The 17,307-nt window shown below is 40.3% G+C and overlaps 2 protein-coding genes across 11 annotated transcripts; one reads left to right on the top strand and one right to left on the bottom strand.

Moving 5' to 3' along the window:
* Positions 1-574: 574 nt before the first annotated feature.
* LOC124013341 (butyrophilin subfamily 3 member A1-like) lies at positions 575-11,543 on the bottom strand. 7 transcript variants are annotated; one of them, XM_046327619.1, is made up of 18 exons: positions 10,971-11,542; positions 10,394-10,514; positions 9,285-9,347; positions 8,755-9,108; positions 8,002-8,166; positions 7,267-7,416; positions 7,002-7,091; positions 6,798-6,839; positions 5,962-5,982; positions 5,799-5,864; positions 5,488-5,553; positions 5,156-5,221; positions 4,809-4,874; positions 4,486-4,551; positions 4,145-4,210; positions 3,798-3,863; positions 3,594-3,620; positions 575-2,955 (listed from the first exon to the last, which is right to left on the bottom strand). In XM_046327619.1, the coding sequence occupies exons 2-18, from the start codon at positions 10,431-10,433 to the stop codon at positions 2,444-2,446; spliced, it is 1,926 nt and encodes a 641-aa protein (XP_046183575.1). In that variant the 5' UTR covers positions 10,434-10,514; positions 10,971-11,542; the 3' UTR covers positions 575-2,443. The 7 variants fall into 7 exon arrangements, with proteins under 7 accessions (XP_046183575.1, XP_046183580.1, XP_046183576.1 ...); XM_046327624.1 differs by lacking the exon at positions 10,394-10,514 and having other exon boundaries at positions 8,755-8,943; positions 10,971-11,543; XM_046327620.1 differs by lacking the exon at positions 10,394-10,514 and having other exon boundaries at positions 10,971-11,543.
* Positions 10,035-17,256, top strand: LOC124013343 (cyclin-dependent kinase 2-associated protein 2-like). Of its 4 annotated transcripts, none has more exons than XM_046327630.1 (6): positions 10,035-10,322; positions 11,051-11,213; positions 11,919-12,076; positions 14,539-14,630; positions 14,989-15,109; positions 16,132-17,256. In XM_046327630.1, the coding sequence occupies exons 2-6, from the start codon at positions 11,194-11,196 to the stop codon at positions 16,197-16,199; spliced, it is 459 nt and encodes a 152-aa protein (XP_046183586.1). In that variant the 5' UTR covers positions 10,035-10,322; positions 11,051-11,193; the 3' UTR covers positions 16,200-17,256. The 4 variants fall into 4 exon arrangements, with proteins under 4 accessions (XP_046183586.1, XP_046183588.1, XP_046183587.1 ...); XM_046327631.1 differs by having other exon boundaries at positions 10,040-10,322; positions 11,051-11,118; XM_046327632.1 differs by lacking the exon at positions 11,051-11,213 and having other exon boundaries at positions 10,039-10,322.
* The last annotated feature ends 51 nt before the right edge of the window (positions 17,257-17,307 follow it).

The following is a 17,307-nucleotide window of genomic DNA, read 5'->3' on the forward strand; positions in this document are numbered from 1 at the left end:
AGAACACAGCCATGAATAAAGAATGGTACCAACACATCCTCCGAGAGCAACTTCTCCCAACCATCCAGGAACAGTTTGGTGAAGAACAATGCATTTTCCAGCATGACGGAGCACCTTGCAAAGGTGATAACTGGGTGGCTCAGTTTTCTGGTGAAAAGTATCTTCCCCAAACTTAAAACTCACGTGTCGCTTATATGTATGCTGTTGTAAAGCGGATTAATGTTCTTGTTTTAAGAAGTTATTTGGTTACTTTAGTTGTGATCGGCATGTATGTTTTGATAAAGTTTCTATGGACTAGGCCTCTTCTTCCGAAGAGGAGAGGCGAGATGGATCAGAGGACCAATATGCGGCGTGGTAAGTGTCCATGGTTCTTTTTAATACATTAAGGTACACATGAACAACTGACTACAAAAACAAGAAATGTGGAAAAAACCCAAACAGTCCTATCTGGTGCAAACACAGAGACAGGAACAATCACCCACAAACACACAGTGACACCCAGGCTACCTAAGTATGATTCTCAATCAGAGACAACTAATAACACCTGCCTCTGATTGAGAACCACACTAGGCCGAAACATAGAAATACCCAAATCATAGAAAAACAAACATAGACTGCCCACCCAACTCTCGCCCTGACCATACTAACTAAATACAAAACACAGGAAATAAAGGTCAGAACGTGACAAGGCCACATGAGGTGTGTGATTATGATTTGAAAAAGTCTCAAAAGAAAGTAGGAGCTGTTCTTACCTTCAGCTGAACATGCATTAAAGGGGCATTAAAGGGGCATTAAAGGAAAACTACAGTAAACAATCTAAGTTTCTTAGATTTTTCCCAGATCTCAAGTGGTCCCCTGATATGGTTTAAGCATTGTTGTGAATACAGAAAATCAAATAGTTTTTTTCTATTAAAAAAGTGTGAAAACACTGAGGAACATGGAAAAATGAATAATATATATATATATATATTTTTTTTATTTATTTATTTTTTTGACAGATCTTAAAAAGCACTTTCGAGTATGTGTTATCCTGCAGCATAGCATTTTGAGGAAAGTTGAAGTCAGGTTCAATATTGGCTGTGCACCCAAGAGGGAAAGAGGTTGGACCATCCTTAATTTTTTTTAGAGTAATATGTATGCCATTTAGCAGATGCTTTTATCCAAAGCGATATGGAAGAAGTGGGACATTTTCAGCTTCCAAGAATTGTGTACAGATCTTTGCCACGTGCATTATCATGCTGAAACAAGGTGATGGAGGGGGATGAATAGTACTGAATTGAACGAATTGCACTACAATGTGCCTCAGGATCTTGTCCCAGTTCTTCCATGGTTTACATACCAGACATGTGACCCATTGAGCCTGTTTGGGATGCTCTGGATCGACGACAGCGTGTTCCAGTTCCCGCCAATATCCAGCAACTTTGTACTGCCATTGTGCCATTGAAGAGGAGTGGGATCAAGCCACAATCAACAGCCTGATCAACTCTATGCAAAGAAGATTTGTCGCGCTGCATGAGGCAAATGGTGGTCACCCCAGATACTGACAGATTTTCTGAATCACGCCCCTAGGTATCTGACCTAAATACCTAGATTAGGGCCTAATGAATGTATTTCAATTGATTTATTTCCTTATATGAACTGTAACTAAGTAAAATCTTTGAAATTGTTACATTTATATTTTTGTTCAGTACATTCAAAAACAACATTTTATCAACAGATTACAGTAATTTATTAATTGGGACAACATTTGAACAGAATTCAAGGATGCAAAGTGTTTTGCTAACTTGCACAACAGTAGCTTCACAGTATATATATATTCATAATCTAGCTACAGTTAGAAAAAAAGTAAAAGTTTTATAAAACTCGCCAGCTTGTAGTCCTAATAGATTTGTATGTTTAAGTTTTGGTTCGTTCAGCCATTCTTAGGGGGAAAGAAAAGAGTTTTGGGATAAATGCAGAAAATAACATCTGAGGTTAACACAGGTTTAGGAGATGTTATACATTTTGATCTGAGATAGCGTTCCTATTAGAAGTTATGAATTAAGCCTTTGTGTTTTTTCTGATTAGCTGATGAAGATTAGCTCCTAAACCTGCATTTACCACAGGCCTTATTTTCAACGTTTATCCAAAAACCCAACCAAAACGCCATTCATTTCCCAGAGGGTTTGTTCAACAAACCATGGCGGAGTTACTGCCTACCAAAATAAACCATTACTAGTGCTCTCTTTTTCTTGTGGCGTCTGAAAACGTTTTGGGAAAAAGACACTCAACTTGGTATCACTGAATAACACAAAATGTGAATAATGCATGTCTTATTTGACATGAATTTCACCTGCATCTCAGACCCTTTTCACACTATCGTGCTGACCCAACCTATACTAACCAGGCCAGCGCAGTTCAGCTCGACTTGGCTCACTGGGGTGAAAGGGGTTTTGGTATGCATTCAATTGATTTTAATTGGGATTTTGTCACATCGTCCCGGGCTGAACAGAGGAAAGTAGTTGGATCTCTTCACATCAGTAAAAGTGTAAAGAAGTGACTCTGTATCAACACTATAAAAAGACAGGGTGTGTCTGTCACAGTCTAGAAACACTCCCACAATAGTGAGCTCTGCCACAGTTATTGGTGGTTGAGGGTCAGTATTGACTTGGAAACCTTTTTCTTTATCATAAGAAAGAATCCAAAATCCATTCTGTGGAGTTAAAGGAACATTACATCTTCTCTCAACATTTGCTCTGGCCACACCAACATACCATGACAGTTTTTCTGTTGTTTGTTCCTTTACCTTCACTTCCCAGTAGTGTTGTCCTGAACTGAATCTCTCCTCAGAAAACACATGGAGATGCGTTCTAGAGGGTTTCTCTGTGTCTTTTTCTTGAACGTAATGAGCCCGCTGCTTTCCCTGAGTGACTCTAATAGCAGGGTGCGCCGTCTTTTCATCCAGAATGATGTTCTCTGAGGGAAGCAGAAAGACGAGATTTCTTTCACTCACACAATATGATGGGATGGATTGGTAAGGATTTCAGATCATGTGGACCTACAGGTAACTGCCAAAATAAAGGAAACACTTGAGGAAATTATGTTTCAGGTGTCTCTGTTATGGTGTGGGGTGCTTTGTCCTGGCATGGTTTAGGTCCACTCAACCCCTTAGAGGGCCAGGTATATGCTAATAACTACACATCCATTCCGAGTGATCACCTTCAACCTATGCTGAAGCATTTCTAACCTGATGGGAGGACCCTTACAGAATGACACTTCCCCCATAGGACAAGAGTGGTCACAATGGTTTGATGATCATGAACACAATGTAAAACATATAACATGGCCATCTCAGTCACCAGATCTCAACTCATTTGAACACTAATGGGTGATTCTGGAGCGGAGCCTGAGACAGCGTTTTCAACCATCAACAACAAGAGCTCCAGACACTTATAGAATCTATGCCAATGCGTAATGAAGCTGTCCTGGTAGCTGGTGGAGGCCCAACACCCTATGAAGACACTTTGTTTATTTCCTGTTTTTAGGCTGTTACCTGTATATCGTAATAATCTAATGAACATACAATTGTCCTGTCCTACTGTGATTTTATTTACCTTTGAATCCTTTCACCTGGTGCCAATCTGCATTTAAAAAAGTAAAGTGTGAGTGTCCAGTATTTCAATTCTTCCAAAAATTATATAAATTATAAATTGTTGAACGCACTCCAACATGTCAGAAGACTTAGTTTTATGAACAATGTAAACACTCAATTATACAATATATAGGGTAAAGCATTTTCTCCCCCAGTATAACGTTACCTTTCAGATTAAGTTCTTCACCAGCTGCTCTCTGTTCAGTCGGTGTCTGCACTGTGTTTTCTGCCCCTAACGGAGCACATGTAGGTAATGTAAAAATGAATCCGTTTACTACATTATCAAAGTTATATTATATCATATACAGTATATCATCAGTGAGCATTACATTCAATTAGGTTTTTTGCTCCTGTTGAGTGGAAAAGGTGAAAGTTATTGGAAAAAGGTGAATGTGGAACTGGGACAGTCTAATCCTATTGGGATTATGTCAAATGATCATGAAATTATACAATTAAAAGGAACATTTACATTTACATTTACATTTAAGTCATTTTGTTCTCCTATTACTTTACCTTCCAGATGAACATCATTTCCAGCTGCTCTCTGTTCAGTAGGTGTCTGCACTGTGTTTTCTGCCCCTAACGGAGCACATGTAGGTAATGTAAAAATGAATCAGTTTACTACATTATCAAAGTTATATTATATCATATACAGTATATCATCAGTGAGCATTACATTCAATTAGGTTTTTTGCTCCTGTTGAGTGGAAAAGGTGAAAGTTATTGGAAAAAGGTGAATGTGGAACTGGGACAGTCAAATCCTATTGGGATTATGTCAAATTATCATGACATTATACAATTAAAAGGAACATTTACATTTACATTTAAGTCATTTTGTTCTCCTATTACTTTACCTTCCAGATGAACATCTTTTCCAGCTGCTCTCTGTTCAGTAGGTGTCTGCACTGTGTTTTCTGCCCCTAACGGAGCACATGTAGGTAATGTAAAAATTAATCAGTTTACTACATTATCAAAGTTATATTATATCATATACAGTATATCATCAGTGAGCATTACATTCAATTAGGTTTTTTTCTTCTGTTGAATGGAAAAGGTGAAAGCTATTTTAAAAAGGTGAATGTGGAACTGGGACAGTCAAATCCTATTGTGATTATGTCAAATTATCATCAAAATATACAACTAAAAGGGACATATATTTGTTCTCCTATTACTTTACCTTCCAGATGAACATCATTTCCAGCTGCTCTCTGTTCAGTAGGTGTCTGCACTGTGTTTTCTGCCCCTAACGGAGCACATGTAGGTAATGTAAAAATGAATCAGTTTACTACATTATCAAAGTTATATTATATCATATACAGTATATCATCAGTGAGCATTACATTCAATTAGGTTTTTTGCTCCTGTTGAGTGGAAAAGGTGAAAGTTATTGGAAAAAGGTGAATGTGTAACTGGGACAGTCAAATCCTATTGGGATTATGTCAAATGATCATGAAATTATACAATTAAAAGGAACATTTACATTTACATTTACATTTAAGTCATTTTGTTCTCCTATTACTTTACCTTCCAGATGAACATCTTTTCCAGCTGCTCTCTGTTCAGTAGGTGTCTGCACTGTGTTTTCTGCCCCTAACGGAGCACATGTAGGTAATGTAAAAATTAATCAGTTTACTACATTATCAAAGTTATATTATATCATACACAGTATATCATCAGTGAGCATTACATTCAATTAGGTTTTTTGCTCCTGTTGAATGGAAAAGGTGAAAGTTATTGGAAAAAGGTGAATGTGGAACTGGGACAGTCAAATCCTATTGGGATTATGTCAAATGATCATGAAATTATACAATTAAAAGGGACATATATCATCAGTGAGCATTCTCCTATTACTTTACCTTCCAGATGAACATCATTTCCAGCTGCACTCTGTTCAGTAGGTGTCTGCACTGTGTTTTCTGCCCCTAACGGAGCACATTTAGGTGATATTGAAATTCATTAGGTTACAACATTATTTTATATACAGAATATCATGAGTGAACATTACATTCAATTAGTTTTTTTTCTTCTGTTGAATGGAAAAGGTGAAAGTGGTTGTAAAAAGGTGAATGTGGAACTGGGACAGTCAAATCCAATTGTGATAATGACAAATGATCATCAAATTATACAATTATGAAGGAAATTATAATTTCTTATCCTGTTACTTTACCTTCCAGATTGAATTCTTCACCAGCTGCTCTCTGTTCAATAGGTGTCTGCACTGTGTTTTCTGCCCCTAACGGAGCACATTTAGGTAAAATTGGTATTCATCACTTTACTACATTATCAAAGTTACGTAATATCATATACAGTATATCATAAGTGAACATTACCTTCAATTAGTTTTTCTGTCTCTGTTGAATGGAAAAGGTGAAAGTTATTGTAAAAAGTTGAATTGTGGAATAGGGAGAGTCAATCCCTGTTGAGATATCTGCATATTATGCAATGGAATGTTTCCTCAAAAATAAGTTATTATCATGCATTAGCATTTCACCGTGAGACCCAAATAAAACAGTTACCTGCCGGCCCCTTTCCGAGCTCAGTTTGATTTGAAACATAGAGGCACAATCATGTCAACATGAAATCCGTCAGGGTTTATGTTGTCATAACTCATCTCACACTTAGTTTATTTATCACACAGATCAGATGAGATACTGTTTCTGCACTTTTGGCATGACACATTTTAGAGAGTAAAGACATGTTTTCCCCTATTACTTAATACCTTCCAGATTAATTTCAACATCAGCTGCTATCTCTTCAGAAGTTGATATGTGTTCTTTGCATTCTGCCCCTACCAGAGCGCATTTAGGTCATTATCCTGCAATTTACTAATCATAAATATTTAATTCATACAAAACTAGGCTACTAATGATTATCAAAGTTGTAAAATTATATCATCATGATAGTGAACAACCTGCAATAGTTTTATTTTGCTCTGTTGAATGGAGAAGGTAAAAGTGATTGTAAAAAGGTCAATTGTGGAACAAGTAGAGTCAAATCCTATTGAGATATGTGCATATCAGGCTTTGTGTCAATGGAAAGGTTTTCTCAAAAATAGGTTAGATGCATGTATATTATGAAAGCCTTCACCCAGAGATTGTCCAAATTATGTCATAACTCATAACTCATAATTTCATTCTTAGTTTATTTATCAGAAGAAATACACTACCGGAACGGTTTCTGGACTTTTGGGATGAAGACCACATGGACCCTAAAAGATTTAAAAAATATTATTGTTTCAATATTGACTTTTTAAAATTATTGTTTCCATAATGACTTTTGTCAAAATCATTTCTCTATAGGGTCATTATTACTGTTATATCTTGCTCTTATAATTAAATCACAAACACTAACATGACTGAATTCCAGATACCTCTTCGTTTGCACAGGATGACAGAGCACAGAGCACAGATGATGACCAGAGACAGGATCAGAGTCACAATGAAGGCCTCTTTGTAGACTCCTGCACATATAACATGGATCAAATGTCTCTAAAGCTCTCAAGACAGAACATCATCACAGTGAAATTAAGTGAAACACCTCTTCAACATGTTCATCCTCCTCTAAACTAGTGTCTGTGGGATGGGGAGAGAGGGATCTGATCATTGGTAGGATGTTTGTGTAGGAGACTAACTCACCAGGTACAGCTGTAGGAGCTGTGTATATATGTGGCAGAATTCTGCCCTCTCTCTTCGCCTCCTCAGACAGAGAGACTGTACAGGCGAGCCAATCGGAGTATGAGGAAGCATACAGCAGCCAACTACTGACACTCACCAAGCCCTGGGGATCTGATAAAGAAAAATAGGGAGGGGAAATCAAAATATTCACATTGACTTTGTTGGGTTCTAAATATCAGAGTAAGAAAATGGCGGACTCTATGAAAGCTCCAACCAAGTTGATTCAGCCCGAAGGATCGAACAGCTGAACAGAAAAAAAACATATTTCCACCAGTGGTAATATACTGTATACACCCCAATTTAGGTGGAGTCTCCTGCTTCTCTCTAAACATTACATTTTTATTGCTAGGCAGGAAGTTAAGGGATACGGGCAATAAACTGTTCCTTCTCCCTTATTGTGACCTGAACTGACCTCAACCCCCGTCCTCAGTAATGCACAGCTCTCCACCATTATCAGTGCCTGCCAACATATGATCATCTCTCCCTGTACACAGTACATTCCAAGCTTAACATCATCTACCATTTTGGGGTGACAGGTAGCCTAGTGGTTAGAGTGTTGGGCCAGTAACTGAAAGGTTGCTCGATCAAATCCCTGATCTGACAAGGTAAAAATCTGTCATTCTGAACAAGGCAGTTAACCCACTGTTTGTGTCAGCAGAGCAGAGACAGTGTGAGGAAGTACCCAAATGTAATTACCAGAAGTGTTGAGCACTTCTTGTTCATTTCTGATCTCTGCTCCATCTTTGTTTCTCCAGATGAGTTTAGGTTGTGGTGACCATCCCTCTGATGAACAGGTAACGTTCACCTGACCTCCTCCTCCTCTTGCTTCAGCTACAGAGAGAACTGGTTCTCTACCTGTTACTAATGGACAGATGAAAGGGGATAAGCCACAACTATTAGGACACAGATTGAATGACAGAATAAATTGGAAGAATGCAAGATATGTATTTTACAATGTATTGTTAGATGGTTCCTCGCAAGGTAGTCTATGGGTCAGGAGAAACTGTATTCTATGGTTTCGTTTTCTTTTAAACAACCATTTCAAAAACTCCAGCTATATTTAGCCACTGCTAGCTCAAATGCAATGGGAGTGATAGGGGCATCAATGCATTTTTCTAAAAGTCATGGCCAAACAACTCAAATCACTTAAAAGATGGTTTGCCCATTATTTTACATTACACGGATGCCCCTATGACTTCCATATATATTTTCTGGGGGGTTATATAAGGCTAAAGTCAGCTGAAGTTTGTAGTGGCTGTACCCCTAATGCAATTGTAAACTGAGAGGTGGCAAATGTAACTGCAATTTCGTTTTTACTCGGTGGTACCAAAGACTACTAGGCCTGTATTCAGAAGTATATCAGAGTAGGAGTGCTGTTCTAGGATCAGGTGCTTTGGGGGTTACACCACAATACACAGTTTCACCATCAATTTGAGAGATAACCCTTACCATTCACTGTGAGGAAGACACTGGCCTTTTCATACCACTGTTCACTGCTGACTTGGCACACATACTCCCCCCTGTCTTCCAGTGTGACCCTCTCCAGTGTCAGGGAAACGTTCCCTCTCTCCATCCCCCCAGTCAGAGACACCCGGCCCCTGTACCGGGGGTCCACAGGGGCCTCCTGGATCTTGTGATCTTTGTACAACAAGGCAGGACTGTGAATGTTACTGGAATGATACCAGCGCACCTCCAATGGCTCAGCATTGAGGAAAGGTGAAACTTGACAGAGTAGAGAGACAGAGGAGCCAGACAGGGTCGAGGTTGGACCATTAGGGACAGTTAAGGTGAATGTCTCCTGGGCTGGAGAAGGAGAGACGGGGGGGGGGGTTATTTGTGCCAGACTCCCACGGCCAGATTCAGCTTGGCCTAACCTGGATCTCCATTAAAATTACTTTAATCCCAGACTAAGATTAATTTGTGTCCAGGAAACCATTTATTTGAGTTACTGATGAAATTAACAGTGTAAACATTCTCACCAGGTTGAGCTGCTCTGATGGGAACTGTGAGAGCAACCAGTATCAGCACCCTCAGACACAACCCTGCATAAAAGATAAAGGATATCAGAATGACATTATCTGATTTAGGTGTTTGGTAGCCTGAGAGAGAGAAACATTGTAGGTACATACAAAGTATCAAAATACTTTACCAATAAAGTTACAAAAATTGTCATAATGATTATGCCCATGTTGACTCCAATGCTTCCCACAGTTGTGTCAAGTGAGCTGTATGTCCTTTGGGTGGTGGACCATTCTTCATACATACAGGAAACAGTTGAGCGTGAAAAAACAGCAGCGTTACAGTTCTTGACAGACTTAAACCGGTGCGCCTGGCACCGACTACCATACCCCGTTCAAAGGCACCTAAAATATTGTGTTGCCCATTCACCCTCTGAATGGTACACATACACAATCCATGTCTCAAGGTGTAAAAATCCATCTCATTTACTTCATCTATACTGACATCAATAAAATATCATAACTTTCACCTGGATTCACTTGGTCAGTCTATCATGAAAAGAGCAGGTGTTCCTAATGTTCTGTACACTCATGGTCAAATCAGATCCCGCCTTTTGTCTCAAAAGTGAAGCTATTGGGTTCATTGGCAACCAGGTGAAGGTGAATGATCAGATGGAGCCTGTGAGGCTGAACTTTGGACTTTCAGACATTGGTTTTATCTTTTTACTACTGCTACAGTATATTGGTTAAATAGCCACACTAGCACTAGCAGCCATTTTAGGAAAGTACACGCACAGTAGTCATTTTAACGAAGTTGATTGGAAGAATACAGAATCAATTCCTAATAGTAATTACTAGAAATAATACATTGAGAATAAATCGAACAAATTGTCCTATCGCTCGTGAAAGGAAAACAACAAATCAACAAATCCAAGGGGCATTTATGTTACATTTATGTTACATTTATGTTACATAAATAACATTTCTTAATAGACAAAAGCAAGTGAAGAGTTGTGAGACGGGGGAATAGAAGAAGCATAACTTTTTTCCAATTAAGAGGTAACTGATAACCTTTCATTTAAATGTTAACTAATATTTTACTAGAGAAGTCATAGAAAATGGATTTGTACCTAAGTGCATGGTGCCTCGATTTCCAAAGGTCGTAAACATCAAATGTATCCTCACTTTAGGGATCCTCCGATGATCCTATAGATCCATGACCATCCAACATACATCGCGTGCATTTAAATTCTACCGTAAAATGAAAAAGCAAATCGAAGTTAGTAAGAACGAAAGTCATTTTTCTTGCCCACTCCCTATATAATTTCATTGTGCTTTCACTTTCCCATTTCTTGCATTAACATGGGTTAATGGTTGACAAAAGGTGACTTTGACACAACGCATCTCAGAAGATTGCTATACCATATTGATGTGATTCCAGAAATGTTAAACCCTTTTCCAGGTGTTGTGAGATCTGATAATATGTGTAGGGTGACTGTGAAAAGACGACCTGGAATACCATCAAATCATGTAACCACAGGGGAAATAAATCATTGGGGTGTGCCCCATCACATAATCCCCATTCCTGATTTTTTTCTTTCCACTCAAACTCTGAATACCAAAGAGATTGTGAAAAAATACACACCAATGTCGAAAGCTCTAAATAAATAGAAGGGAAGGCGCTGATAAATAGACAGTTCTACTCACCTGCCTCTGATTTTTTCAGCCTCATTCAGCCAATGACAACGCGCCACCTTATGAATATTCAATTATCTTTGCATCAACAGCCACGCCCCTTTCAGCAGGAGAAAGGAAGCTGCTTTTTCGACCTGGCTGAAAATCTGCCCCTAGAAAGGTACATTTCGAAAGCTGTTCCCTTTGAGTTTTGTTTTCTATTACATTTTGAATGGCAACTTAGATACTTAAACCTATGGAACGCAAATTCATTCGGTAACTAGAACGTTATAACTATGTACCTTGTTGTGCACCTCGCTAGATAATGTTAGCGAGCAAGCCTGTTTCATACCGAATGCGAACCTGTCAGCAGACAGCTAGTTAATGTAACTAGCTAGCTTCCTTGCTAAGTAACTAGCTATGACATGCGCAGTGGTGAACAAAGTCATTTCAATTACAAGTTAGATCACCCCATAACCAGTTTTGTTTCTATTCCTTTAACTTTATATGAAGCAAGATGTAATCTCTACGACTTTTGGTCCGGTAACTTGTTAGCGAGCTACAGTTAGCTTGGCTACCTAGCCTACGTTAGTCAGTGCAATAGGTTACGACCAGATGAGGTACCCGCTAAGCTGATGTAGCGAGAGGAAACAGGCACTGTTGTGGTTAATGTTTGAAACCAGTCGGGGTTGTTGATTTACTCGCTAGCTAGGTAACCTAAGGTCTGGGTCTGTTTGCAAACGTCAATAATCCATGACAACGTCATGACAGCCTGGTCCAAATCTGGATAAGAGTGTCTGCTAAATGACTTAAATGTAAATGTAATGTATGAATTAAACAGCATTTCTCAATCATTGTCATGTCATACAGAACATTCAACAATACTTGCATAGCACACAGTGTATTCTGGACCAGGCTAGACTGACAGTATAGTAAATGACTGTCATACATGAACATGAGACCACGACTTTCTCTTCCTAGCTCCCAGGGGCCCAGCCCACCAGTAAAGCTGTATCAGCACCGGGTCGACGGGACAGACGGAAGCGGTGCGTCGTCGTACGGGGAGGTCCGCAGTGACATCACGATGAGCTACAAACCCATCGCCCCTGCCCCGTCCGGCTCCAACCACACCCCGCCAGGTTTCTACCGACTGTCAATCTGTTATTTTGTATCCACTATAATTCATATTAGAGTCGGCTTTCTATTCCGCAACAAAGCCTCCTTCACTCACGCCGCCAAACTTACCCTAGTAAAACTGACAATCCTACCGATCCTCGACTTCGGCGATGTCATCTACAAAATAGTTTCCAACACTCTACTCAGCAAACTGGGTGCAGTTTATCACAGTGCCATCCGTTTTGTCACTAAAGCACCTTATACCACCCACCACTGCGACCTGTATGCTCTAGTCGGCTGGCCCTCGCTACATATTCTTCGCCAGATCCACTGGCTCCAGATCATCTACAAGTCCATGCTAGGTAAAGCTCCGCCTTACCTCAGTTCACTGGTCACGATGGCAACACCCACCCGTAGCACGCGCTCCAGCAGGTGTATCTCACTGATCATCCCTAAAGCCAACACCTCATTTGGCCGCCTTTCGTTCCAGTTCTCTGCTGCCTGTGACTGGAACGAATTGGAAAAATCGCTGAAGTTGGAGACTTTTATCTCCCTCACCAACTTCAAACATCTATCTGAGCAGCTAACCGATCGCTGCAGCTGTACATAGTCTATCGGTAAATAGCCCACCCAATTTTACCTACCTCATCCCTATACTGTATTTATTTACTTTTCTGCTCTTTTGCACACCAATATCTCTACCTGTACATGACCATCTGATCATTTAGGACTCCAGTGTTAATCTGCAAAATTGTAATTATTCGCCTACCTCCTCATGCCTTTTGCACACAATGTATATACTCTTTTTTTCTACTGTGTTATTGACTTGTTAATTGTTTACTCCATGTGTAACTCTGGGTTGTTGTCTGTTCACACTGCTATGCTTTATCTTGGCCAGGTCGCAGTTGCAAATGAGAACTTGTTCTCAACTAGCCTACCTGGTTAAATAAAGGTGAAATAAAAATATATTTCTATAGATGCACCCTCTACACTACCATCTTTGGTTTGGTCTCCACCCATCTCACTGAACTCTCTACCCTACCACAGTGCAGTGGATTCCATTCAATAGGTAAGACGAGTGGTCCTATACCTGCACCTGCCCAGGGAACACACTGCACATCAACGGCAAACCTGAGTGTCATATGAACTCAGCAAAAAATAAATGTCCCTTTTTCAGGACCCTGTCTTTCAAAGATAATTTGTAAAAAAAACATACCTTCACAGATCTTCATTGTAAATGGTTTAAACACTGTTTCCCATGCTTGTTTAATGAACCATAAACAATTAATGAACATGCACCTGTGGAATGGTCATTAAGACACTAACAGATTACAGACGGAATGCAATTAAGGTCACAGTTATGAAAACTTTGGACACTAGAGGCCTTTCTCATGACTCTGAAAAACACAAAGAAAGATGCCCAGGGTCCCTGCTCATTTGCGTGAACGTGCCTTAGGCATGATGCAAGGAGACATGAGGACTGCAGATGTGGCCAGTGCAATAAATTGCAATGTCCGTACTGTGAGACGCCCAAGATAGCACTACAGGGTGACAGGACGGACAGCTGATGGTCCTCGCAGTGACGGACCACATGTAACAACACCTGCATAGGATCGGTACATTCGAACATGACACCTGTGGGACAGGTACAGGATGGCAACAACAACTGGCCGAGTTACACCAGGAACGCACAATTCCTCCATCAGTGCTCAGACTGTTCACAATGGGCTGAGAGGACGGAATGAGGGCTTGTAGTTCAGTTATAAAGCAGGTCCTCACCAGACATCACCGGCAACAACGTTGCCTATGGGCACAAACCCACCGTCGCTGGACCAGACAGGACTGGCAAAAAGTGCTCTTCACTGACGAGTCGCAGTTTTGTCTAACCGGTCGGATTCACGTTTATCGTCGAAGGAATGAGCTTTACACCGAGGCCTGAGCGGGATCGAGGTGGTCTGGGACGGTGTGTCTCAGCATCATCGGACTGAGCTTGTTGTCATTGCAGGCAATCTCTGTGTGTTACAGGGAAGACATCTTCCTCCCTCATGTGGTACCCTTCTGGCAGGCTCATCCTGACATGACCCTCCAGCATGACAATGCCACCAGCGATACTGCTCGCTCTGTGCGTGATTTCCTGCAAGACTGTCATGGCTAGTGAAGAGCCCGGATCTCTTGTCCTGGGACACATTATTCCATTTCTGTTAGTCACATGTCTGTGGAACTTGTTCAGTTTGTCTCCGTTGTTGAATCTTATTTTCATACAAATATTTACATGTTAAGTTTGCTGAAAATAAACGCAGTTGACAGTGAGTGGAGGTTTTCTTTTGCTGAGTTTACTACCAACCAATATGTAACAATCCCTCTCACCTGAGAATGAATGCACCACGATGCCACGCAGCCTTTCTGCCACTGCCTCCCATTTTAAAGATGTTAACCAGTCATAGGGCGCTTCAGTGCGTCTGAATTCTCTCTTTCCTCTGCCTAGGCTCCAGTGTGCCTTCCCCCTCACTCCCCTCCTCCTCCAATTTCAGACCGGCGTTCAGTGATTTCGGCCCGCCGTCGATGGGCTTCGTTCAGGTAGGACTGAACAGCCTGATCCTCTACTCCAACTGCTTTAACTAGTGCCTATGCTATTTTAGAAAGTCATGTTAAATATCATGTGATGTTATTCAGGGTATTATATCAATAGGGTCCAGGTATCACTAACAACAAACACAAAGCAGATGGTCATTACTGGTCAATTTAATTGTGTGTTTATTTGCATTTCTGTCAATTCGTCATGGTAATTACCCCCCGTATCTCTACTCTGTATAAAAGGATTTTTATCTTGCTCAGGGTCAATTCGGAGTTCTAGTTGTTTTTGCTCTCTACCAGCATATGACCTTTGTCTCGTATCCCCCCCCCCCCCCCTTCTCTCTCTCGCTCTCTCACACAGCCAGTGAAAGTGTCTCAGGGCTCAACCTACAGCGAGCTGCTGTCAGTCATCGAGGAGATGAGTCGCGAGATCCGCCCCACCTACGCCGGGAGCAAGAGTGCCATGGAGAGGCTAAAGAGAGGTACTGCAGCCTGCCCCACTAAACACCTAGGCCACAAATATTCTCCCGAAGCTTGGAGCAAAGGTTGTGGTTGTATTGACATAGGGTGTTTATCAGTACTCCATAGAGGTTACTTTCCTTTTCCCTAACCACAGTGCACATACCCAGCAAGCAGACAGTTAGCACATTAAAATTAACATAAGGCAGTGGATGAAAGCAATCAGCAGCATTGCATGGCAGCAGCAGCACACTTAAATCATTGAAATAAGCCAAATAGTATGTTCCAAGGCTTCCTGCATTCAATAAAACCAACAAGCTCAGTCATCCAGTCAATCAATCATCAGTTTAAATCCACCAAGTTCAATTAGCAAAATAGCCAGTCCAATCTGACATTGTCCTTTTAAATCCAAAGATGCCTAAATTATGTTCAATTCATGAAACGTAAATGTTATGCACAAAATCAAAATGGGAAATTACACTTTAACATGGATACCAAACAAAAACCATTGTTTTGTAAGGTTTGTTAAACTTTGAAATCAGTGTTTTTTGTTTGGCATACATTTTAAAGTGAAATATCGGAATCTCGTCGTAATTCCGTTACCGTGGAATTGCCCAAATGCAGGATACGTCAAAAATAATGAATTAACCACTACTTGATGAAAGGTAGTTATAGTATTTGAGATGGTATGGGGATTTCTGGACTGACCAAGGCTTGTAATCCCAAGGAAAATGTTTCTTATGAATAATTACTGAAGGAAATACTTTTCAATGAAACAAACATTTCACCTATGCTTCTCACCCGACGGCCATTTTGTTCTCTACTCGCATGGTTATCTGGGCTCCTTAGGACGTCCCATCCCTAAACCCTAACCTTAACCCATTTCATCTTCAATGAGGTGACAGTTAATACCAATACTTAGTCCATATGTGTTTCCCTGGAAATACCTGCATTTCAATTCACATTCAGGTTAAATGTGGAATTCTCCACACATGAAGTAAAAGTTATAAATCCCAACTTGTGATGTTGTTGATCTGTCTTCTAGGTATCATTCACGCGAGGGCGCTGGTCAGGGAGTGTCTGGCAGAGACGGAGAGGAGCGCTCGCACATAACCCTTTGCAGAATCCCCGTCCCTCGTCTCTGTACAGGCCTTCCCTTGTAACCTTCCCTTGTTCCATTCCCTCTTCCATGTAGTCTCTCACATCGCCTATGGGGTGTGTTGAGTGTGTAACACATTTTGCAGTTGTAGGGACAGTTTGCTCTCAGAACATTCTGTAACTTATCGGTTTAATAGGCACCACAAGGACCTGGTAAATATTGTCTGATCCTGGTTGTCCATTTCAGCGATGATGTAAAATATTTCTGATGGATTATGGAAAACTACGCCATAATGAAATGTTTATCTGATGAGTTTGATTGTTTGACAATGCCTGCAATGGACATTTCCCAGTTGCTTTGAATGTTTAAAATCATAGTTTAAGAACACTTTTTAAAAGCCTCAGGATAAGATACTCCAACTTTCAAAACAAGTGTTTGGCTAGACACAGCAGTCAACTAACGAGGTAGCTGTTTCTTTCTCGCACATTCACTCTTATTTGTAAACGATAAGCTAGTTAGTTGGCACATTTTTGTCAAACTGTCAAGTGTAGCTAGCGAACAACAAGATATGCTAAATAGGTTTTTAAAAACACTTGACAGCAAATCAATCAGATTTGACCATTCAGACAAGTCGCATGGCCAGGAATCAGATTTGTATCGGACTTCAAACCACCTTCGAAGGTGGCTTAAAATATCCTATTCCATGTACTATTTGACTGTTCAGACTGCAGGAAAAATACGTTTTGAATCGGATATGCAAAAAAACAATTTGATGTGAACAAGGCTTGACAGCATCTTGAAATACCCAGTGCTCTGTTCCACATGCTACCACCCTACACAGTACACACATCAAATCAAACTTTGTCACATGCGCTGAATACAACAAGTGTAGACCTTACTGTGAAATGCTTACATTTTCTACTGTCATTTCTGCTCCATCCTCCTCCCAATGAACTATTACCTCACTACACACCTGAAATCAGTTTTGTTAGTATGGCAATTTTGTAAACCCAATTTTTGCAGTTCTGTACTTCAAAAATTGAATAAAATAAAGTTTTCCAATTAAAAAAAGTGTTTCATTTGTATGCAGTGCACCAGGAGGTTGGTGGCACCTTAATTAGG

Source organism: Oncorhynchus gorbuscha, linkage group LG24 (genome assembly GCF_021184085.1).
Source record: "Oncorhynchus gorbuscha isolate QuinsamMale2020 ecotype Even-year linkage group LG24, OgorEven_v1.0, whole genome shotgun sequence".
NCBI classification, from domain to species: domain Eukaryota; kingdom Metazoa; phylum Chordata; class Actinopteri; order Salmoniformes; family Salmonidae; genus Oncorhynchus; species Oncorhynchus gorbuscha.

What these genes read in the sequence shown, in the direction of transcription:
- LOC124013341 (XM_046327619.1), bottom strand. Translation starts at nt 10,433, where the DNA reads ATGTTTACGACCTTTGGAAATCGAGGCACCATGCACTTAG. An exon ending in TGTCTTCCTCACAGTGAATG is followed by an intron (nt 8,167 to 8,754) that starts GTAAGGGTTATC and finishes TCTGTCCATTAG; the next exon opens with TAACAGGTAGAGAACCAGTT. An exon ending in AGAAGTGCTCAACACTTCTG is followed by an intron (nt 7,417 to 8,001) that starts GTAATTACATTT and finishes TTTCTTTATCAG; the next exon opens with ATCCCCAGGGCTTGGTGAGT.
- LOC124013343 (XM_046327629.1), top strand. Translation starts at nt 11,021, where the DNA reads ATGAATATTCAATTATCTTTGCATCAACAGCCACGCCCCTTTCAGCAG. An exon ending in GAAAATCTGCCCCTAGAAAG is followed by an intron (nt 11,119 to 11,918) that starts GTACATTTCGAA and finishes TTCTCTTCCTAG; the next exon opens with CTCCCAGGGGCCCAGCCCAC. An exon ending in CGTCGATGGGCTTCGTTCAG is followed by an intron (nt 14,631 to 14,988) that starts GTAGGACTGAAC and finishes TCTCTCACACAG; the next exon opens with CCAGTGAAAGTGTCTCAGGG.